Below are 23,950 nucleotides of genomic sequence, written 5' to 3'. Positions count from 1 at the left end.
GATTTTCTAGCATTTAGCTGCGGAAGGACTGTAGGAAGAGATTCCACCTATCCATCTCTTTATCCCATGCCCTCTAAAGAATTTCCCCAACTTTTAGAGAGAGTCCTGAATCTAGTGAGGAATATTAGATCCCTAAGCAGAAATTTCTGAAACCCGTTTCCCATTTTTGTTATCTAAAAAAAAAAAGTTCATTATCAAAAATGTCTAGTGAATGAATGAGTAAATGTCAATGACTGACTGAATGAATCAATCTCCAGGTCTTTGACAACTTAAGGATCTTGGACAAGGTCTGTGCTCATGATGAAAAAAAAAAGATAGTTTTGTTATTATGGACCACCCCCTGCAATTAGGTGTCCCAAGAGATGGCCATTTACTGAACAAACACTTCTATAAGCATTTACTATGACTCGAACAGCGTGTTGGGCATTGGAGATGTGACACACAAGGTCTCTGCCTTCAACACAGACTTCTGGAGATAAGGTGGAGGCATGAAAGTCAGTGTGGGCATTGGCCAGTAACTTGCATGCAGGAAGAAAACGGGGGTGGGGTTGGCGGGGCGGTGACGCAAAGACTGAAGATGCTCTTTCTAGTCAGTGAAATGAAGTTTCACATCCAGGTAGTGGGTTGGAAAGGGTTAAGAGGAAAGTTCTGGCGCAGCTGGCAGATGTAACCTGATCCCTCTCAGCAGTAGCCTGGGCTTTAAAACCTGGAAACCTGGAGGAATCACAGACACTGGGCTGGTTTTACTGGTCTCCCCTCACTGTTTAGAAAGCCAGGCCTTTCCTTGCAGAGCTGGTGTTTCTCTGGTGGCATGAGTTACTCCTGGGTGTTGCTCAGTGCATCCATGTTCTGTGGCTTTTTACTAGTTGAAATTCTCAGGGTATGTCCGGGTCTCCAGTAATAGGGTAAGTCGAGAGGGCAACAAAAGAGAGATGTTATAAAATCACTGACTGTTTTAATGACATAACCCTGGCAACGTAACAGTTTTCAGACACAAATAGGACAAAATTCTTTCTACAGAGCTTTCCAAACCATTAATTCAGAGGTAGGAAACTTTGTCTTTCTATAGAGGGCCAGTGCTTGATTCAGTTAGAGCAACTTAATTTTAGTTGGGGGAAAATTTGGGCAAACCCCACTGCTCAGCAGAACCCTGCCTGCAACATCTAAAGGCAAGTCCCTACATCAGAACCAAACCTTGACAATTATTAACCACGACCTGCCTTAGTTCTGGTTTATTTTACTAGGACCAAGAATCGAAACAAGCTTCCCCGGCAGGAAATGTTCTATGTCTATTACAAAGCATGTGTTACGTGTTTAATACCTGGGGTGTTTAATACCTGGGAATGGACACTAGATGCTCCAAGGGTTAGAAAAAACTGAGGACTAAGGTGGTTCCAGGAGCTTCATGAAAATAAAGGGTCTTCAGTTCTATTTTGAAGGAGGAGAAGGACTTGGTTGAGGTCATGAGAGTGTTTCAGGAGCAGGGGCAGGAGTGTCCTGTTTCTGCGGACTAGCAGCTGACCAGAGGTTTTTTTTCTTTTTTCTTTTCAAAGAAAAGAAAAAAAACTATGTAGATAAATGTAGTTGGAACAGAGAGTTCATTTGGGGGAGTAGCCCAAGATGAGGTTGAAAAAGTGAAGAGGGAGACGCCTGAGTGGCTCTGTCAGTTAAACATCCACCTCTTGGTTTCTGCTCAGGTTATGATATCAGAGTTCTGTGAGTTTGAGCCCCGTGTCGGGCTCTGTGCTGACAGCTCAGAGCCTGGAGCCTGCTTTAGGTTCTGTGTCTCCCTCTCTTTCTGCCCCTCCCCAGCTCATGCTCTGTCTCTTTCTCTCCTTCAAAAAATAAGTAAACATTAAAAAAAAAGAAAAGAAAAAGTGAGACGGAGGCAATCTATGAAGGACGTTGGGTCTTCGAAAACAGAAAGGCTGGCTAGGAATTGGTATGAAGAGGTAGTTTAGTACATTTTCTTCTTTTTCCTAGGTTGCTTTATTCACTATATGATCATCAATTTGATGGGATGCAGAGAGAATATTATGAAAAAAAAGTTAGGATCAAGTGTTAAATCCAGCATCAGGTTCTAGTGCCACTGGGTGAAAATTCTAAGTAGACAAGAGAAATAACAATTACGAATGTCCTGAAATTTAAATTCCAGCAACTCAACAACCTGGGAAGCTTTGAAGCTGATGTAAAGCAGGAAGGTTCCCTTTAAAATTGGATCACGATTTAGAAGTAGTTGTATCTGAGTGGAGAGAACATTGCTCTGTTTGCTCACCTGGCACTCTACCAACCTTGCAGGTGTCTGGGCATCTTGGAATGTAAATTTAAGCAGGGAAACTAGGAAAGTTTCCATTGACTGAATGGAAGGTCAAAGGAGTGTTGCAATGCAAGTAATTGGGGACCTATTTGTGATCAAAAGGCAAGTGTTTCATAGACTGCTTTGTAGAAGGTGCCCCTCAGTTTAGCGCGCATCCAATGTTTTCCAACATGCAAACTCCTTGAGACCAAGGGTGTAATTCCTTTGTGCTCCCCTGAATGTTGACCTTCCAGTGAGGTTTGGATGGTGTGAATGACAAGTGTCAATACAATTGTATTGATACTATTTAATTATCATGTAGTTGCATGTTTTATATTCCAAAGTTCTGAATAAATGGGTATGAAAAACTTCAGTGAAAGCTAAATTTATAAGCAGGTTTTAGTTAGCTGTAGGGAGGCATTTCGTTGTCTTCTGAAGCCGCTATCGTATGATACTCATCCTTAATTATATACTAAGGCAAGTGAGAAGGCGACCAGAATAATTAGGGAAATTTAATGCACACAAAACTACACCTTCGGTGAGTTTGCTTTTGTTGATTGGCTCTTCTCAATTTGTAGCAAGGCAGCCCATACCCTTGACCTTTTTTCCTCTACTCGGTCTCACTTCTCACTCTGACAGTCCTTTTTCAATACTCACCATACATGTACTTATCTGTCTCAGGACAGTTGACCCCATTAGACTGTGTGCTCCGTGTGGACAGGGTCTCGGTTGCCAGGGCCAGGCACAAAGGCACTCACTGGCCCAGGGGCATCTCTGGGCTGTATGTAATCCAACCAGGCATCATTTTAATGTCTCCCCTCGAAACAGAAGTCTGCTTTGATTTTGTTTTAAGGGTCCACATAGGCTAGCTGAAGGCCCCAAGGTTGTTCAGTGAGCGTTTATTGAATGACAGCTAAAGATGCTTACATTTCAAACCTGAAGCTTTAAAGCGAAACGCAGGGAGAAACCTTGGTTCCACTTGTTACTCAGTTCCCGGGGCGGCTCATCTTTCTCGGCAAATCCAACTCCATGTTGCTCCCACAGCTGGCAGACACACTGACATCTTCATCAGATGAAACTTTGCTGTAATTCTTCATTTGGAAAGCTTCATGGGCCTTTTCCTGGAAGCGGAGTGAAATGTGGAGGAGGTCACACATTTGTAATGTCCCTCAACCACTGCTTTCTGATGAAATGGTTGAAAGAACAAGGGAGACTGCAATTGCAGGGATCTTAGCTGGAGCTGTGGTCTTTGGCCACCTGCTGGGTGGGAGGAAATGGGGCTTCTGGGACCCTCCGGCCTCAAGTGAGGGGTGGGGCAGTTGACCAGTCACACCCACTAGCACCTTCTAAGGTCTCAGGTTTAATTCTAGCTCAAACCTGGACAAGCTGATGTTCCGGTCAGAACTGGCAGATGTTTGTCTGCCAGAATCCTAGTGGGCAGCCTGAGAAAATTAGCTTACAGGTTCCGGGTAGAATTCTTCACCACCTTCATTTCATTTGTAAGCTTTTCTTTTCCCCTACTCCCCTTACTCTTGTGTGTTCCCTTCTCTACTCATTGATTCCTCCACCATGGCCTGTTCCCCATTCCTTCTGCACCCTTCCTTTCCTCTGCCCAACTTTGCTGTCCCTCCTCCACTGTGTCCCCACTTTCTGTCTTCATGCTCTTTCTCTCCTGTTTTCTCAGCTCCCTTACTTCTCTGGTCCTCAGTCTCTTTCTCCAGCTCTCTTTCTTTCTCTTCCTTTTACCTGCTACCCACTGACTTGCTGTTGCTCTCTTCCTTTTTCTCTAAGAATTTGTCCATGAAACGACAGGAAAGGGGCTCCATGAAGTCTTTGGCTAGAAGGAAACATGGGTGGAAGCAGCTCTGATCACAGGCAGCCACTAAATTTGATTTGTAGTTGATCTTAAATGATTTTCAATTATGCAACTCATAAAGTGTGAGGATAAGGGAACCTGGCTGCATTTGGAGTTTGACTAATGGTTTCAAAGTGCTTTAAAGAGTTTGGCATTTGCCAGCCTTCCTTTCTTCCCCTAATCCTCAAACCCATGAGCTTTTATGGGAAACATAATCCTCTTTTCTGATTCATTTACACTTAGCTCATCTGAGTATTGTTTTGTAAAAACCATCTAAAGTCCAAGAAGTTTTATGAGATCTTTAAAGACTTTTTTTTTTTTTTTTTGAACGAGGAAGTTTCATACTGCCAATATAAATGGACCTTGAAACGTAGGGGGCGTGGGTCCAGAAACCATGGCATTAAACTGGGTCTAGAATTGGCAAAGGCTGGTCCCCATGCCTGACAGGAACTGGGCTTTCACTTTCAGAATAATACTGACTTGAATGTTAAGGTGAGTAACCATCTCAGGGTGCACAGCACTTTTCTCAATGATCATCTTGCTAGTTATGCAGATCGCAAGAGACTGATGTGCAAAACTGAGACTTTGCTGGTATTTCCTGACTACGGTGAGGCCACTTACTTATGTGTATATCACTTCATTAATGGTTGTGAATGCAGACATGTATACTCACACGTGTGTGGGTCCTTTAGGGATGAGACAGACAATCATGCGAGATTCTTTCTTTGGTTGCATTTCAGAGTTGATCTCACTATGAGATACCCAAATCTGTCAGAAAGCCGTTTGTAATCCAGCTGAAGAGTGGTTGAAATACCCACTTTTCATTGCTTTGGGTAAAGAGAAAGGAAGACTGCATTGTATCTTTTTTTAAAAAGTTTATTTATTTACCGAGAGAGAGAGAGAGAGGCAGAAAAAGAGGGAGAGAAAATCCCAAGCAGGCTCTGCATTGTCAGCATGGAGCCTGATCTGGGACTTGAACTCATGAACCATGACACCCTGACCTGAGCCGAAATCAAGAGTTGGACGCTTAGCAAACACTTAGCAGGCACCCCTGCATTGTATCTTCTTGATGGTAGGGACCATTTTTCTGCAGAGCCATAGAGAGTGGTCAAAGTCATTGCTCTCCCCAAATGCAAGGACTTCCGGTTGACCCCAAGACCCTCAGGAAACAGCTCAGAGGGGTGAAATGACTTGCTCAGGCTCCCACGGGAAGAGAAGCAGGGCAGTGATAGAGCCCAGAGCTCTGGCTCCCTGTCTAGGCTCTGCCCTCTGCAGGCGGCTGCCTCTTACTGACTGAAGCAGGCTCATCCATCTGGGTCCTGTGAGTGTCCCAACAAAACCAGCATACTAAACTCTAGTCCTTTGAGGACACTATCCTTCACTATTTCCTGAGCTTTCGCTGCCTGACATCTCTCCTCTTCTGACCTGCTTCTTCAGAACAGAGTTAGTGCTTTTAGATGCCTCTTTCCCCCTCCATCCGTTTCCACTGCTGCTATATAATCCCTACTGTAAAATCTCTCCTGGCTGATTTGAATTGAAGGTAGGCAAGATTTCCCCTACACATTGTGAATTTTCCATGAGTTGACAAAGAATTATGGATTGCACTGTGACACTGGCCTCATACAAATCAGATCCTGCCCTGTGAGGGTTTTATTATCTCCAAGTGTTGCTTAATTCAGTTGTTACTTATCTTTTTTTTTTTTTTTAAGCTTTCATTTATTTATATCTTGTCTCCCTAACCAGATAGGAAATTCCTCTAAGACAAAGGGGTTGTATCTTGGGACACTGTGTGTGTGCAGAGGGTCCGCCTCTGTGCTGGCCTGGGTAGGCACTGGGTGGATATTTACTAGCTTCTATTGTGTCCTTTTTACAGAACCCAGAGCTGGGAGGCAGTTTCTTGACCCACCCTCCTTCCTCAATCATCTCAGCTGGTTCTCTTTGGCTTGGTTCAGAGACTGACCTTGAATGACCTCACTGATCCTGTCCACAGGGACCCCGGATGTTCTTAGAGTCACAGACTGTTAGTGCTGGAAGGTACATTTAATCCAACTTTTCTGTTACGGAGGAGGAAGTGGAGGTTCAGGGATAAGGGGTGAACTGCCTGTGGTCTTTTGGCTAATTAGCTACAGTGTTCTGACTGAACTGTGGTCTCTCCCTCCAGCCCAGTGCTATTTAATCTTCAACAGTGGCTCTCGTGTGTGTTCTCACATGAAGCTGGTGCTCAGGCAGATGGACTGAGGTCCCCTCCTGCCAAAATCCAATATTGGAGGTCTTTCTCCAATGTACAGAAAAAAGAGATTAATGAATTCTCTTCAACCTTAAATTACTTTCCATTAATTCTTAAGCCACCATCACCTGCTACCAATTGCCTACTAGCCAATGCTGGCAGACAACGGAACAAAGATTAGCCACAAATAAATATGAACAAGAACAACCAAAGCCTTGGAAACCAAGTATCATTTTTTGTTAAATGGCTTTTTAAAAAACACTGTTAAGACCATGAGTTTTATATTGCATTCATACAATAAAATCGTGCATTCTGGAGACACTGTTTTAAATTCAAATGCTAGACTATAACATTATTTCATGGTTTTTCCCAAAGAGCACTATGAGCTCCAGGGACTGTCCTGGGAACATCCTGCATTTCCCTTGATGTGATTTTGGGTCATCTCCAGTGAGTGATCCTTTCCTTTCAGATAGGGGTCCAAGGAACTGAGTTTTTTGTTTGTTTGTTTTTTTTTTTTAATTCTAAATGGCCTGGGGTTGTAATGGATCCTAAACTTTGTATTCCCATCTTAAAGGCCTTTTTACCAAGAGCGGGCTGCTTCTGGGGTTGGTGCCTGCCGCCCTTTTCCCAGTCCACGCGGGCGCCCCCTGCTGCCCGCCCTGCACTCTCAAACTCGCGTAACTAGGAGTAGGGTACCAGAGGCTGCAGACCGAGGCACAGCCACGCGGGGTTTACAATCTCAAAGAGAACCATCTAAACGCTTTCGGATGGACAGCTAGGCAAATCCCGAGCAGTCCTTTCTGGGGCCCGATCTGGTATTTTCATCCAACCCCCGGCATGTATCCCAGCAAACACAGATAAGAATATGCCTTCCAAACGATATCAAACGAATCCCGTGAGGGTTCTGGAAGGAGAGGACCAGTCAGTGATTCTGCAGAATCCTTTGTCCCTCTCCGGGACCCGGGACCGGGGAGCGGGGACCTCTGCCTTGCCGCCCCACAGTAACAATCTATGTGGATGTGGAGGGTGGCGGCGCGTTCTCGGGCTCATCTCACGCTTTCCCCAATTAGGATTTACTGCCTGACGTCACGTCTGCCGGAGATTGGCTGTTCAGATCTGACACTCGGTTCCACGGCGAGAGCAACTTTTTAAAGACTTTGCAGCCCGGGTTGCCTCCGAGCGTCCCGCGCGCTCACGCCCGCGCTCGCCCGCTCTGCCCCGGGCCCGGGCGCGGCGCCCCCTGCACCCGCGGCTGCGCGAGCGGACCCTCACCTTGCGGAGTCCGCTCCCCTCGCCCCTCCCCTCCCTTCCCGGGCTCGGCTCCCCACCCCACCCCCACGCCCGCCCCCTCCTCCCCGCCGCTTTCGGCTGGGGTCTGGGGCCGCTCGGCCGCCCGCAGAACTTCCTCTCCTGCAGCCGAGTTCTCCTCGTCCCGCCTCCCGGGCTCTCGGGCAGCCGGAGCGCGCGCGGGCGGCCGCACCGGGCGAGCCGCACGGCCGGGGGCGGGCGCCGGGGGCGCCGGCTCGGGCCCGCGATGGCGGGGCCCTGGCTCAGGTGGGGGCTGCTGCTCTGGGCAGGGCTGCTCGCGTCGTCGGCGCACGGCCGGGTGCGGAGGATCACGTACGTGGTGCGCCCGGGCCCCGGCCTGGCGGCGGGCGCCTTGCCCCTGGGCGGGCCTCCGCGCCCGCGGACCTTCAACGTCGCGCTCGACGCCAGGTACAGCCGCGGCTCGGCGGGCGCCGGGGCTCCCAGCCGCGCCTCTCCGGGGGCCCCCTCGGAGCGGACGCGCCGCACGAGCCAGCCAGGCGGCGCGGCCCTGCAGGGGCTCCGGCCGCCTCCGCCGCCCGAGCCGGCGCGGCCCGGGGCCCCCGGCGGGCAGCTCCACCCCAAGCCCGGCGCTCACCCGGCGGCCGCCCCGTTCGCCAAACAAGGCAGGCAAGTCGTGCGCTCCAAAGTGCCGCCGGAGAGCCAGAGCGGCGGGGGCTCGAGGCTGCAGGTTCAGCAGAAGCAGCAGCTGCAGGGGTAAGCCCACACCCTCCCTACGCGCGCGCGCGCGCCGCCCGCGCCGGGACCCGCGGGGTCAGGGTCCCTCGGAGCCCGGCCGCGGGCGTCGTGCGCCGTGGGGCCGCCTTCTCCTCCCCCCCGCCCGCCCGCGCCGCAGGCAGAGGCGAATGCGGGGAGCCCGGAGACTTTGAGGAGAAACTCCGTGTGCATTGTTTCTCGGCTGCGGGTAAACACAAAAGGCATTTCTGCCTGGGGCGTAACCTCCTGTGCGCGAACCCAACTACTCCTAGAAGACGGGCGTATACATGAAGTCACTACTGCTCACTCCCTTAGCATCAATTAAACTGCTCTTTGCAACTCAGTTTTAACTCTTTTTTCCAGCTAGAGAAGAAAAAAAAAAAAAAAGTGGTGGAAGGGCCGGCTGTGAAGATACAGCTCCTGTTCTGCGGCCCAAAACTTTTCAGCATCCTAGATTGTGGGCTTGGGCTTCCGTGCACCTGTGGGGTCGCCTTTCCCCAGGGCAGGGTGTCTGTGCATTGACAGAATTTTCGGTTGGAAAGTTTCTGTTACTGGGCGCTCATAAACATCCTTCCTGCCCCTTTCCCCATTTAATCACAGGTTGGGGGTGTGGGGGATAACTTGTTTTGCCTATCTGGTTCTTTTCTTCAGGGGTACTTTCCAGGCATTGTGATCTCCCCTGTGTTCGGACACTTCTCCCTAAAACTCAGATTCGGTTTAAATTGTGGGCCAGATAATATACAAAATACACTTGGCTCTACTTTGGGGGTTAAGAAGTTCATTTATGTGGACTCTGTTCTCCCTTCCTGTGTAATTCTATGTTATGCAGGCTTTTTGGTTCTCCCACCTTACCCTGATACACGGTCTTTACTCTTCTACCCGGGCAGCTTTGGCTTGGGCATGCTGCGAATGGCTTAGGACTCTGCAAGCCAGGGGAGTGTGGACACAGGAGGCTGAGCTTGCAGGGACCCATATGAACTTGGGTTTTCTGGAAGAGTACACTGCTACTGTGGACTCAGGGGTCTTGCTTTGTTTCAGGGTCAATGTCTGTGGAGGGCAGTGCTGCCATGGCTGGAGTAAGGCCCCTGGCTCCCAGAGGTGCACCAAACGTAAGTTTCCATGCTGGCTGTGGCTGGCACAGTGGGCAAAGGGGGGCTGTCCACATGGGGAGGGAGGCTCCCCCAGGGGTCACACGAAGGGGCTCTTGCTGCCCTCGAGACGTTATGTATGCAAGACATTATCTGCAGCCTTCATTACCAATCATGAGTCACAGTAATGATAGTGTATCAGTGCCAGCGGCAATGTATTGTAGAGAACTCTGCCGTGCATCCAAGGTTCCCCTGCACCCAAACGACTCAGTATTAATCACTGTCACACCTATGGATCAGGAGCTAGGAAAAAAATTCCATTGGAGAATGTGCTATTTGCCAAACCAGTACTGTTAACTCAAGCTTGGATATTGACAGATGAAAAACATTTTTTGGTTGATGGCCAGAGGGGGATGGGAGATAGGTGGCCTTGTTCTGAAATAAAACATTAGCAGTTTCTAAAGCTTTCTGAAAGCAGCAACAAGAATCCTCCCATCTTTGAGGCCTGATTGTTTTCCAGGAGGCAGTGTCTTCACAGTTCTTCAGAACTGACAGGTGTGGTCTCCTTCAGTGCCCCTTCAATTAATACACATCTTTTTTTTTTTTTTAATTTTTTAAATGTTTGTTTATTTTTGAGAGAGAGAGTACGAATGGGGGAGGGGGCAGAGAGGGAGGGAGACACAGAATTGGAAGCAGGTTCCAGAATTCGAGCTGTCAACACAGAGCCAGCCGGATGCAGGGCTTAGGGCTTGAACTCACGAACCATGAGATCAGACCTGAGCTGAAATGGGAGGGACATTTAACCGACTGAGACACCCAGGCGCCCCCACCAATTAATACACATCTTAGCAATGTTTTAGAAACACCCATTATTGTTACATGCAGGTTTGAGAACACCAGAACACATTTCCCCGATGTGCTGTAAAGTTGAGGACTCAGTTAAAATGTATTTCGAGGCTCCTCTGGACGAGTTGCCTCATTCTGTTGCTAACTGGAAATTAAAAAAAAAAAAAAATCTTCCACTCAGCGTATATCCTTCTTAGGTTTCTCTGCATGGAGCTTGAGCCATAAACGTTGTGGATTGGAATCATCCCCAATTTTAGCTGCTTCTTGGTATTCGGCATCATAAGTCAAGTTTAGCAATTTGTTTTGTGTACAGTTTGGATATTAAAATCCTGATTTACTCTTGTAAATAATTTATATTAAAAATAAAGTCAGTTTGGATTTTAAAATATTGGAAAAAATTTCTAGTATGGTCATTCCAGTGACCTTGCTTATTAAAAAATACTTTTACTCCTTGAAAGAAACAGGAGGACTCTGGCATGGTGGCTTGGATTTTCTAGAAAGGAATGTCTGGATAGGTTATGATTCGACTGTGATCAAGGAGTAATGGCAGGTAGGAACTGACTGTCCGCCTCTTGATTACTGAACGCAAACTACTGGCTCAGAAATGCTCAGGGTTGTAGGCATTCAGACTGTCATAATTTTTCACTTCTTAGATTACACTTGACAATAGTGTGTCAGCGTTTTCCTGAATTTATGATGACTCAGGTCAGATTTTACACCCTTTCCTCCCTTCGGTACCTCCTTCCGCTCAAAACCTGGTATGATACGGTTTGCCTATAACATGGAGATAACCCATCCATGACGGCACTGTTATAGTGGGATGTTGCTGTGTAAAGATTAAAAATACAGGGCAGGATTTTATAGATAGTGGGCGGGTGCTCCGCCTTGATGCCTGTTAAAGAGCATGCACCAAGATTGGAAGATGTTTAGTTGGCAAATGATGCCATATGGTGCCTTTTCTGGAAAGGTTGTCTGAGGGTTTGGGGATCCAGAGATGTTCTGGAATGTGCAAAGATGCTCAAGCAGGAAATCTTGAGGAAGCACTTCATGAACTTCCTGCTTGTCCAGGCAAGTGAGGCAAGAATATGTTTGTGCCTAGGTTTGACCGGGTTTGCCCTTTGGTCACCCAGAAAGAGAGAAGTTACAGAAGGCTCTGGGTCAGAGCAGTGACTGCAGGGTCCTAGAGGAGGTTGCTACATTGATTTAGTCTCACAATACACATAACAAATACCTCTGGCTTTTGGTTCCAGTTCTCTTTCCAGTTCCTAGAGGAACAGCACCAGGAGTCTAAGCAAGGCAGCATCACTTTCTTTTTTGATGATGGTTCAGCATTCGAAAAACTGGCCTTCCTAAACTGCCCGATCTGACAAATGAATTCATGCCCAAGTGCTGGAAACTTAATGACTCCTTTCAGGAATTATTTATTTATTTATTTATTTATTTATAACGTTTATTTATTTTTGAGACAGAGAGAGACAGAGCATGAACGGGGGAGGGGCAGAGAGAGAGGGAGACAGAATCGGAAGCAGGCTCCAGGCTCTGAGCCATCAGCGCAGAGCCCGACACGGGGCTCAAACTCACGGACTGCGAGATCGTGACCCGGGCTGAAGTCGGACGCTTAACCGACTGAGCCACCCAGGCGCCCCTCAGGAATAATTTTAAAAGTGATGCTGGGGTGGGCCAGTGTCCAGCCCAAAGTCATGTATGCATTAGGTGGATATGTTCCAATGGGAGACTTGTTTTGTGTATGTGGGAGAGCCAGAGAGATGAAGGAGCCTTCCTCATTCAGATGGGATGACTAGAGTTACCATTGTGCTGTGAAATTTGTGTCCATGGCTGAGCAGTGGGCTACTGGAAAAGCCCCTGACCCTGAGTTCAAATCCTGAAGCCTTGACTAGATGTGGGGCCTTGAGGGATTCACTTGACCTCTCTGACCCTATATTTTCCGATCCAGAAACGAATGTGCTAAACCCTTGCCCACTTTGTCAGATTATTTCAGGTGTCAAGGTGAAAAAGAATGGGTGTAAAAGCCTTGATAAAACCAGAGAGATTCTTAGTTTATTATTGGATTAAGTCAAGTAAATTTTGTCTCATTTATCTGTTACTTGGTTTTCTTTTTTTCCTATGTGTTTCCCCAGCTGCTGTTGTCAGTCTCCTTTTTAAATAACGTAATTTGGATCCCCTTTAAAAAAAATTTTTTTTTTGACATTTATTCATTTTTGAGAGGCAGAGAGACAGAGCACAAGTGGGGGAGGGACAGAGAGAGAGGGAGACACAGAATCTGAAGCAGGCTCCAGGCTCTGAGTTGTCAGCACAGAGCTCGACTCGGGGCTCTAACTCATGAGCCGCGAGGTCATGATCTGAGCCAAAGTTGGACGCTTAACTGACTGAGCCACCCAGGTGCCCCTGGATCCCTTTTTATATTATAACTTTAAAGTAGTTTAGGGTTGGGGAGAGGGAGAATGGGGAGATGTTGATCAAGGGGTACAAAGTGTCAGTCACACAAGATTAGTAAGTTCTGGGGATCTAATGTACAGCAAGGTGACTGTAGTTAAGAGTACTGTGTCGTCTACTTGAAATTTGCTCAGAGAGTAGATCTTAAAGTGTTCTTACTCCCTATACAGTGTCAACTATGTGAAGTGATAGCTATATTAATTAGCTTGATTGTGGTGATTATTTCACAATGTATGTGTATATCAAAACATCCTCATATATCATAAGTATGTACAATTTTTGTCAGTTCCTCAATAAAGATGAGAGTGGACAGAGAATGCATGAAAAAGCCAGTCACTCCCATGCTGTCCTGCCTTTGATTACCAAGAAAAAAGAAAGTAGTTTGTGTTGTTCTTAATTAATTAATTAATTATTTATTTATTATTTTAAAAAAGTTTATTTACTTGTTTTGAGAGAGAGAGAGTGCACAGGGGAGAGGCAGAGAGAGAGAGAATCCCAAGCAGGCTCTGCATTGTCAGCATAGAGCCAGGTGTGGGGCTCGAACCCACAAACTATGAGATCATGACCTGAGCTGAAATCAGGAGTCAGTCAGGTGCTTAACTGAATGAGCCACCCAGGTGCCCCCTGAATGATTTATTTTAATAGAACTTTAAAATATACTAAGTATTAGATTATTTGCGTGCCTCTAGTTCTGTTAGGATAAAACATGCTATGTAGAAGTAAAAATACTCCTTCAAGGTATATATAAATGGAAAAATTGCTGATACCCATTTTGTGACTGTAACTACTTCAGTAAATACTAGTGAACTCTGGATTGCAAAAAAATTGATTTGTAGTCTTTTTTCCTCTCTACTTATTTGCTGAGATTGAACAATTGCTCTTGAGTATGCTTTATTTTACTTATGAACACAAATACCAATGATATATCTATATGAAGTTCTCCCTTAAGGTAGTAGTCATAAAATGCAAGTGCACATTTAAATGTACCACCCAGATTGTCTCCTAATTGTCATTATATTTTGAGGATAATCGATAGGGTTTAGCTGAAGAATTTCAATTTATATAGATCATGTCCAGTTGTTACCAAAAATATTTCTGCATAAGAGATCAGTTGTGTTTATCGTGTTCCATTCGCTTAATCCAGTGAAGAAAATAAGATGCCCTTCCAGCCAGACTCCGTTGTTTTTAGTTGATTGACATTTAATTTAAATGGGGCACAGGCAAATGCTTCTGAAGACTGGAGATTTTGTAAGCCTTCTGTTGCATATCATATACGCAACAGGCATGCCTTTGTTGGGGCAAGGAACGCGTATGTGCACCCGTAAAGGTGGCCTTGGGGGGCTCTAGTCTAGAGATGCCCAGTTGTGTGTTAATGCTGCTTTGCTAGACAGCCTGTGTGTGTGCATCTCTAGAAGTTGAAAGCGTAGCACGGGATAGGTCACTTTAGTTCTTAACACTGAGTGACCATTGATAGCGAGTGTCTGTTTTGTGCAAAGGAGATGGCACCACATTTGTTCTCTTTCCAAAGAGTTTGCATTTATAGGAGAGCTGTGCAGCCTAGAAACCTTGTCTTGTGCTTCGGGCATTCAGTGCCTCCTGTGTTCTGTTTTTGCCTCTTTTCACTTTCACATTTTCTTCCTCTGTCCAAACAGAACCTACCTCTTCTTGGTTCTTGCAGTCTTTTTGTCCCCTGCTCAGGGGAAGTGCGGGCTACAGAAAGACCCAGTCCGTGGGCTCCACTTTAAAGAGGAGACTGGACTGGGAGCAGAGGACCTAAAGGAGTCTGGGCGAGATGCGGGCAAGGCCAGGTTGGCAGAATGAGGAGGACGGAAGAGGAAAGAGGGCAGATTGGAGTCGGGTGCTGGTGCCTGGCACACTGAAGCCCCTCCGTAAATGCATGGATGGTTCTTTCATTTCTTTAACGGATATCTGTTTAGCTTTAACATGTGCCAGGTTCTATGAATAGAGGAGAGACACAGCCAGCTGTAGGGAGTACAGGGTCTGTTTTTACTCACTTAACTCATGGCACATCAAATGACTTGTTCTCTCCTTAGCAAGAAACAGAAAAATCGATATTCCATTGCTTTTCCATTGGCATTCAGCCCACACTGCTTTGGAAAAAAACCCCCGACAAAACCAAACCTAGAAGTGTTCCTTAATGATAGGCAGAGGAGACAGCTCTGTGTACCCTTGGTGTTCAGAGATGCAGTAGATGGCATCGTCCAGGAGGGAATAATGTGGCCGGAGTTCAGATGGCCAAGAGGGCTTTTCAGGCTGTCTCTTGTCCCTTTTGGCTCCGTGTGGCCCTAGCCAAGCTTGGGAGTCGGGCCCAGAATGATTACACATTTTTCGTATGCCTGCTATGGCCATTGACAGCTGCTTTGCCAATAGATCCGCAGTGAGGTTTACCATGGCAGCTGCTGGGAGCACGGGTGGGAGGGCCGGCTGGAAAATCTCGTCATGTGGCATAGACAGCCCCGTGAAAAGGGAGAGGGACCCAGAGGTCAAGTTCACACTGGGTCAAATATGTGTTCTCAACACTAGTTAAAACAAACATTTAGGAACCATAAATTCTGTGTTGCGATAGTACTTAAACCTTCATCATGAAGCCCTCCTCCAGCCCGTGGGCTGGCCCGAACACACCGCCTGCTCCTGCCTGGCCTGCTTTAGTGGAGTGTTTCTCTGCCCAGTGAACCCTTGGCCCTTAGGAAGCCTGACTTGTTGAAAGGACCTTTGGCAGTGTCGGGAGTTTGCTGTTTCTGACCCTGTTATTTGTTGTCTTGGATATTCCAAACATACTCAAACATGTTTGGGGAGCTCGAATTGAATTTTCCTGAAATGCAGATTTTGTTTCCAAGGCCTTCCTAGCAATGAAGAGAATGACTTGGAGTGCTGGGGCTGTGTCCTCACTCTTAATACTGACCAGGATCGGAGCGCACGCTGAGGAGCCGCTGAGGGGGTGAAGGCCACAGCATGGTGCTTTCTAGTGGGCCGGGAGCTTATTCCTGATCTTCGTACCATGTGGGCTGGGGAGACAGGCATGGTTTATTACCACCTTTACAGGCAGGGGGCACTGCCCCTGCTTGGATCCCATCCCAGATCTTGTGGCTTTTTTTTTTTCCTTAAAGTGTTATTTTATATTTGAGAGAGCAAGCGAGCGTGTGTGATCAGGGGAGGGGCAGACAGAGAGAGAGGGAGACACAGAATCTGAAGCAGCCTCCAGGCTCTGTCTGAGCTGTCAGCATGGAGCCTGACCCAGGGCTCGAACTCATGAACCGCAGGCTCATGACCTGAGCTGAAGTCGGATGCTTAACCGACTGAGCCACCCGGACGCCCCTTGTGGGCTCTCAATTCCTTGTTCTTTACCGCCCTAGGCTGCCTGGACATCCCGTGCTGCAGCCCCTCCTGACAGCTGGGTTAGCGATTGGCTCTTACAGCCTGAATTCACTTTGTGAGTTCTCCAGCTGTGTTAGTTTGCTAGGGCAGGCCATAACAAAGTACCACAGACTGGTGGCTTAGAACAACAGAACATTATGGTGTCAGAGTTCTGGAGACCGGAAGTCCAAAATCAAGGCGTGGGCGGCATTGGTTCGTTCTTCAGGGGCTGTGTGGGAAGGGTCTGTTCCAAGCTTCTCTCCTTGGCTTGAAGGCCTCCTTCTCCCTTTGCCCCTTCACATCATCTTCCTTCTGTGTCTGTCTTTGTGTCAAATGTCCTCTTTTTATTAGGACACCAGGATCCCCTAATGACCTCATTTTAACCGGATTCCCTCTGTGATGACTCTGAGTCCAAATAGGGTGCAAGTAAGGTCACATGCTAAGATACTGGGGATCTGGACTCCACATTTTTTTTAGGGGGTGGGAGGCTACAGTCAACTCATAAGTAAGCCTAAAGATGCAGTGCACATGGGCTTGAGAGGTGGGCTACTCAAGGGTTGGGTCACCCCTGGGGACTCTGGGCATCCCTCGTAAGGACCCACAGATGGAAGCATGGGTAGGCAGAAGCTGACTTGGGTCCCTCCCGTACAGTCTGGGACTGTGGGTCTATTTTGGCTTCTTCCTTAACGCAGGCGCCCTGGCTGCTCCAGGGAGTGGGAGAGCTAGGGAATTGGCCCCTTGTGATTTTGGTTATGGCTGTGGCCATTTTTACTTGGTCTGTTTAAAAAGATTCTAGAGTGGTGGTTCCCAAGTGTGAATGTGCAGCTGATCCCAGGAGGAATTTGTGAAACTTTTTTTATTGAATCAGCATCTCTTGGGTTCTTAATAGGCACCCCAGGTGATGCTGATGAAGGTGGGTCACATTTTGAGAAACGGTGACCCAGAAAGAACCCTCTCCTGGGCATGATTTATGACTGTGTGGGACCTTAAAGACCAAGCCCAACACTGAACAGTTTAGAAACTTATCAAGGCAAGAGCCCTCTGGATATTGGTTTAGCTCAATTTTTTTTTTAATGTTTTATTTTTGAGAGAGAGAGCGAGCACGAGTGGTGGGGGGGGAGGGGCAGAGAGAGAGGGAGACACAGAAGCAGGCTCCAGGCTCTGAGGTGTCAGCACAGGGCCCGACGCGGGGCTCAAACTCACAACCAGTGAGATCGTGACCTGAGCTGAAGTCGGAGGCTTAAATGACTGAGCCACACAGGTGCCCCGGTTTAGCTCAATTTTGAATAGTACATACAAAAATTGCTGCCTATAGGGTTATTCCATCCAGTTTTTCTTCAGTTGGTTGAATGTTTGATAAATATACATTGTTATAAGAGTCAGAAATATGTAAAATTATGAATGATATGTAGGTGTGCTTAAATGAAGTGTTTTTTAAAAAGGCTTAAAAACTTTCAAACACACTGGATGTTTTTTCCCACTAAATATTCTATTTTTAATGATAAAATATTTTAAATACACAAAAACCTAGAATAATAATATATCCAACAGCTACTCATCAGGGTCATGTTTTTAAAAACTCCCTGATGTGGTCATTGAGTGCAATGATTACAGATAAGGGAGGGACTGTGGTCTTATCTTGTGCTAAATGTGTGTTTTACTAATGATGTTTCTTGTTAGTGGAGAGAAAATAATCCATAATTTGCTAGTGTGGCACAAATTAGTTGCTTTGGTACTTGTGGAAAAACACATCAGAGGTGAATGTATTTGTATATGCTCATATCTGCCTATTAATTTGCCTTGCTTATCAAGGATATTGAGTGTTTCATATAGGCAAAGTGCATTGGATATGCAGAATCTGTGTACCTAAGACAATGTGGTTTCAAGAAGGAAATGCTACCTGTTACCCTTCCCCCTACTCCCCTCCCCAGCCTACCTGCCTTTTTTGCCTTACTCCTTTTTCTCCCCTTACTGGGTCTATATTTTGCTTGTTCTGAACAAGAAGGCAGTGTAGGTCAGTGGTTAGAAGTTCAGTCTTTGGAGTTAGGATACAGGGCTCCTGTCTGGATGGTAACACCTCCTCATGGTGACACCAGGGGGGGTGGGGTGGGGAGAAGGCTGGGTGTTCACAGCATTCATGGCACAGGTATGATAACAGAACCATCATTCAGAGGCTTGTTGGGGGCCACATGAAGTAATATGTGAATAGCGCATGCAGAGCAGGACTCCTGCCCAGCCATATTCACGTTCTCAGGGGCTCTCATTCTGCTTCTGCCCACCCCCTCCTGGGTGTCCCAGCCTTTCATACACTTTTGTGTGTGCTTCTCAGGTCCCCTGGTGAAAACCATGGCTCCCTCTTCCCCTCTCCCAGAGCACTGTCATTTCACTCTTTCTTGGCTCTGGGTATGAGTGGACCCGATGGGAGAGGTGTCTGTCTCCCTGTCAGCATGGAGCAGGATTTTCTTTGTGTTCTCTCTCTCTCTCTCTCTCTCTCTCTCTCTCTCTTTTTAAAAAGTTTATTCATTTATTTTGGAAGAGACAGTGACAGCACCAATGGGGGAGGGGCAGAGAGAGGGAGAGAGAGAGGATCCCAAGCAGGTTCCACATTGGCAGCACAGAGCCCAACTTGGGGTTCGAACTCACAAAACTGAGATCATGGCCTGAGCTAAAACCAAGAATTGGACGCTCAACTGACGGAGCCACCCAGGAGGAGCCCAATACAGCCACAGTGCAGACGCTGCCTGAATTGAATAGAGTTGAATTGCACTAGCATCTCTGATGTTGTTGTGTTGCAAATACTGTCCTCTAAATACTATATAGAGAATTCTGTCTTCTTTGTTTACTCGTACTTTTTGGCACTAATTTCCATTCGGTTCTCTTTCCCCTTGTGCTTATCCTTGCTCAACAGACACTGCTTATTATGACAGCCTTTCAAGGGCACACCACCTTATTCTGTTTCTGCCAGCTCTCTTTCTGAAGGCCGCCCTGGCATGGCCCAAACTTTAAGACAACTTTTCCTTTCTCCCTGCCAATTTTAGAATCTTTCTGCTCAACATCATCTGATAGAGATTTGGGCCCAAGTAAAATGAATGTTGTATGATTTTCCCTGTAATTTTAGATCCCTGAATACTGCTCTTGGCCAGCTACTCTATTCCCTGTGGCTTTTTCACTGCACCACATTTGAGTAATATTGTTGGCACGGGTGTAAGTAAACAGTTTGCGAAATGTCGTGTTTTGTAAATTAGGAGATGGATGGGCTGGGTTTGGAATACATGCTGTTGGTTCTGCTGGACCAGAAGAGAGATGAGTGTGGTGGATGGATGGGAAGATGAATTTGCAGAAAGTGTTGCTGATCCAGAGCTGACGTGGTCCACTTTGCTGAGCTGATAGAATCAGTTATTCACAGGTGAGAACTACCTGGAAGGATGTATTTTGGTGATGAATGAAGAGAAATTCCTCACAGAGGAGATAGTTCCTCAGAGGTGAGAACAGCTAGCACAGAGACCCTAGGGGATAGATCTGGCCTGGTACAGGGACCTAGGAGTGAGTGAGGGCCAGAATGATAGGCCATCAGGGGGCTACAGCTCTATCCCAGTCAGGTCTCGTAGGCTGTGTAAGGCCACAGATAACACAGGGGACTTATAAATGCAAGTGGATTTTATTGTTCAGGAATGAAACACAAGACAGATTTGTTTTCTGCAGGCCTTCTTTGAAGGCATGGACAAAGAATGGTTTCGATTGAAAATTCAGTCACCTTTATTGCTGTTTTTTTTTTTTTTTTATTGATGAGAAAAACTGCACATACAACAATGAAGTATCCAAGGCCAGGTACACAAATGATCATTGTAGCCTGTCCGCCTGCACCGTGCCCAGATTGCCAGACCAGCCCTGTGTTCTGGTAGACAAAGGTGACAGACGCTTTCCCCAGAGCCACAGGCCAAGACTTAGGATGAAAGCTTGAGGGTTAAAAAAAGAAAAGCCTCTGGTTGCTGCTGTGTTAAGAGGCAGATTAGCGGGGACCCTCATATGGTTCTAAATAAAAAATAAAATGTTAAATCCTTTAAAAATGAAAGCTAAGAATCCCTCTCTGGTCACCATGGAAAATTCCAGAGAGCAGTTAGGAAATGTTAAATTCAGAGCATAAAACTTTTGGAATACACCTGAATGCTGTTCTGAGGTTTTGTTCAACTCCACCCCCTGCCACCCCATCTAATTTCACAGATTGTGGGGTGAGCCTGAGGTAGGCACAAAGGCCACATCTTCTGGGCCTTTTGGGCAGTCACTCAGTGACTCTGTGTGATTTTGTTCCCGTTTGTAAACAAGGTTAATAGCACTCATTGGCTATACCTCCCATTTTGTGGTACATATCCAATAAAATGAGGTTCATGAAGATGCTTCTCAAAAGAGCTATAAAAAACGTGTTGATTTATTAATAAGGTTTTGTGAAATGTTTTCAGCGGGCGAATTTCCTTCTATAATGTGTTGGTATATTTCTTGTCTTGAAAAGTAAAATGCTTAATGTATTCCAGTGGGTTTTGATGATTACAGGTCTGTGTCTCAGGTCTTTATATGGCTGGTGCCATTATGCCTTTGGTTTATGGTCTCTGGGGGAATGGCCTGCAAGTTGGTCTGAAAGTAAACAAAAATACCTAAATCCCCACTTTAATCCCTGCCCCCTACCCCCCACAGGTGACTTGGTTTATCCTCCTAAAAGTAGAGGGTAGGCAAAGACCAGAATCCTTCCAAGAGGGCTATGTTTCTTTCTTAACTGTGATAGTGAAAAGGTTATGTTAAGTTAGTCTAAAATTTCCTAGTAATTGGAGGTGAAATAATACAGACAGTAAGTAAATTAAAGGCAGGGACCCTGGTTTTGTTTTACTTTTTATCCATTAGGAAGTTGGCATACACATCAGTTCTCTGTATACAGTAGACCCCTCAGTAAGGTTTCCTGATTAATAAGCATTACAAGTCACATTTGTTTCTGAGGGAAAGACCAGCTGAAATTCATTTAAATCAGTGGCTACTGGGATGATGTTATTAAGCACTTCCTTTTGTATGAGAGAATGTATATTGCAGCACATCTTCCGGTGGAACCATTTTTAATGCTCATTTTGGGCGTTAGAGGCTCTTTCTTTGGCACAGTTGCCTCATTCTGTCCAACAGTATAGACTGCTTGAATGGCACTTCATAAACCTAGAGGCTCTCAAAGTGTGGTCCCTAAATCAGGGATTGCAGCATCACCTGGGAACTTACTAGAAATGCAGATTCTCAGGCCCTATCCTAGACCTGCTGAATCAGAAACTAGGCATGGAATCCATCACTCTTTTTTTTTTTTTAAGGTATATTTATTTATTTAGAGACAGAGTGCGCAAGTAGGGGAGGAGCAGAGAGAGAGGATGAGACAGTCTTAGGCAGGCTCCGCACTGTCACTGAAGACCCTGATGGGGGGCCTGAAGTCATGAATTATGAGATCATGACCTGAGCCAAAGCCCAACGCTTAACCGACTGAGCCACCTGGGTGTCCCCCCCCCCCCCCCCCAGCATTCTGCATTTTAATGAGCCTTCTAGGCAGTGCTGATGCAGGTATTGTTTGGGAATCATCGCTGTAGCTAAACCCACCCCTCCTCCTTTTCAGTATGCTGCCACACATCACATGTAGAGAGAGGAGGGGTGGAGGGAAATTGGTTCCCTTCAGTTCCAGGCATTAGGGGCTAGAAGCTTGTTTTCTCCTACTTCCTGAGGGCATGGAGCAGTCCCCTAGGCTCAGATGGGAACGTTGTAATCTGAGCCGTGCACGTTACCACACTTTCTGTGTGCACACATTCTGAGTGCTGAGGAGACCCAGGGAAGCCATTTTGCCATTCAGTGAATGTGAGTTTTGTACCCTTGGGACTTTCTAGTTCTGTCCTGTTCTAATGTGGAAGCCTTCACAAGCTGGAACTCCCAGGGGTGACCCCGTGGCCCTGGTTTTCACAAGCACCTAGCAACTGATCCACACGGAGGCTTGAGGACGCTGGGTTTAAGGTGGGTATACTGGGACAAAAGATGTGACAGGCCAGGAATGATGAGAAACGTATTACCCAATTAATAAAAGTAACAGGAGTGAATGTGACATTTTGTTTTGGAGGCAGGTGCCATTACTCGTTTCCAAAATAGTGCAAAAGTGAAACAAAGAGAAGCTCTTGTCCAGAACATGCCCTCAGCGTTGGCAGGGACAATGCTTTCTTGTGTGAGGATGAGGAAGTTCAGATGGAGAAGGGATGAGGTGGTGTTGCTTGGCCATTCCTTGGGGTCCTGCTGACTCAATCCTGCACGTTGCTGAAGGAATGCATCAGATGTTTGGAAACAGCCCAGTTAAGAATTTCAGCAATGACCCACACTTTATTAGATGTGTTTTAGGAAAGGAATTGCCTGTTACAAGACTAGAAACCTTTGTAGAAAGAGCTGAAGAAGGAGTTGCTTTGGTTGTCCTGTGAAATAGGGAATTTTTTCCCCATTACGTATCTTTTTTCTTTCTGCAAAATAAATGAACACAAAGATACTTTACCTGAATATTGAAGAAAAAGTAGGTGTTTAAAAAATACCTATTTCCTTTCCAAGTAGAAAGATTTTTTGGGAAGGGGTGAGGAGTAAGGCTTAGTTAAATCATCTGTTTTTGTGGTAATAGTTCTACCTGCTTAAAAGTAAATATTTTATCTTTTCCCAATGCAAGCAAATTTTTTGCGTGCTACTTTTGATAAAACACCCAAATGTTTATCCTGTAGACAAAGCCACTATTGGATGCTGCTCTGTGGAGCTCACGGTCCAGTGGAAGGCCAATAGGACTACAGCACTAGGATTGTGGCTGATATGCCTTTGTCTAATCCTCTCCCATTGAGTGAGGGCAGAACCCGTAACTTCTAGTGAACAGAATATGACGAAAGTGTTGGGATGTCACCTCCTTGGTTATGTTACGTTGTATAAGACTCCCTCTTAGCCGACTGGAGTGAGACATCTTGCTGGCTTGGAAAAAGCAACTGCCCATTGTATTTGTGGCTTGCCTGTGGACCGAGCCACGTGGCAGGAAACTGTGGGCAGTCTGTCACTGGTAGGCAGGATGAAGCTGGAGCCCTCAGTCCTACAGCGACAAGGAAATGAATTCCGCCAACAGCCTGAATGACTTTGGAAGTAGAGTCTTACTGAGCTGAGCCCCAGATGAAACTGCAGCCCGGTGGATCCTTGATTGTAGCTGCTCGAGACCCTGAAGTAGAGGACTCACCTATTCTGTGCTCAGACTGTTGACTCATAGAATCTGTGAGGTAATAAATGTATGTTGTTCGTTTTAATTTTTTTTTTTTTTTTTTGAGAGAGAGAAGGTGCATGTGAGCAGGGGAGAGGGGCAAAGGGGGGAGAGAGAGAGAGAGAGAGAGAGAGAGAGAGAGAGAGAGAGAGAGAGAGAATATCCCAAGCAGGCTCCATGCTGTCAGCACACAGCCCGATGCAGGGCTTGATCCCATGAACTGTGAGCCAAAACAAGAATCGGATGCTCAACCGATTAAGCCACCCAGGCACCCCAAATGTGTGTTGTTCTAATCTCTTAAGATGGTGATGACTTCTTAGACATGAAAAGGAAATCAATACAAGGAAGAATGTGTAGATCCTAGAAGGGTGGCTCAGACCCAAGCCTTATCCATCCATTCTAACAAGCACCTAGTGAAACCATTCTGTGTGTTGGACGCTTTCCGAGCCCCGGAAGTAGGAGATAGGAATAAAACACAGTTGTATCTTCTGGTAGCTCCCTGTCTGGA

At 46.4% G+C, this 23,950-nt stretch overlaps 1 protein-coding gene across 6 annotated transcripts in view; it reads left to right on the top strand.

The window, feature by feature from the left end:
• The first annotated feature begins 7,822 nt into the window (after positions 1-7,822).
• LTBP1 (latent transforming growth factor beta binding protein 1) overlaps positions 7,823-23,950 on the top strand; it is a 398,930-nt gene continuing 382,802 nt past the window's right edge. For 3 of the 6 annotated variants that reach the window (XM_019447806.2, XM_019447788.2, XM_019447769.2), the window contains exons 1-2: positions 7,823-8,400; positions 9,439-9,509. In XM_019447806.2, coding sequence (XP_019303351.1) covers positions 7,913-8,400; positions 9,439-9,509 — 559 coding nt within the window. In that variant the 5' untranslated portion in view covers positions 7,823-7,912. The remainder of the gene's footprint in view (positions 8,401-9,438; positions 9,510-23,950) is intronic. The other 3 variants (XM_019447801.2, XM_019447779.2, XM_019447790.2) reach the window with 1 other exon arrangement.

The sequence above is a fragment of the Panthera pardus genome, unplaced genomic scaffold (genome assembly GCF_024362965.1).
Source record: "Panthera pardus isolate Hobbes unplaced genomic scaffold, ASM2436296v1 HiC_scaffold_26, whole genome shotgun sequence".
In the NCBI taxonomy this organism is placed as follows: Eukaryota; Metazoa; Chordata; class Mammalia; order Carnivora; family Felidae; genus Panthera; species Panthera pardus.
The sequence above is the reverse complement of the archived record's forward strand: the minus strand, read 5'-3'. Positions and strand labels throughout refer to the sequence as shown.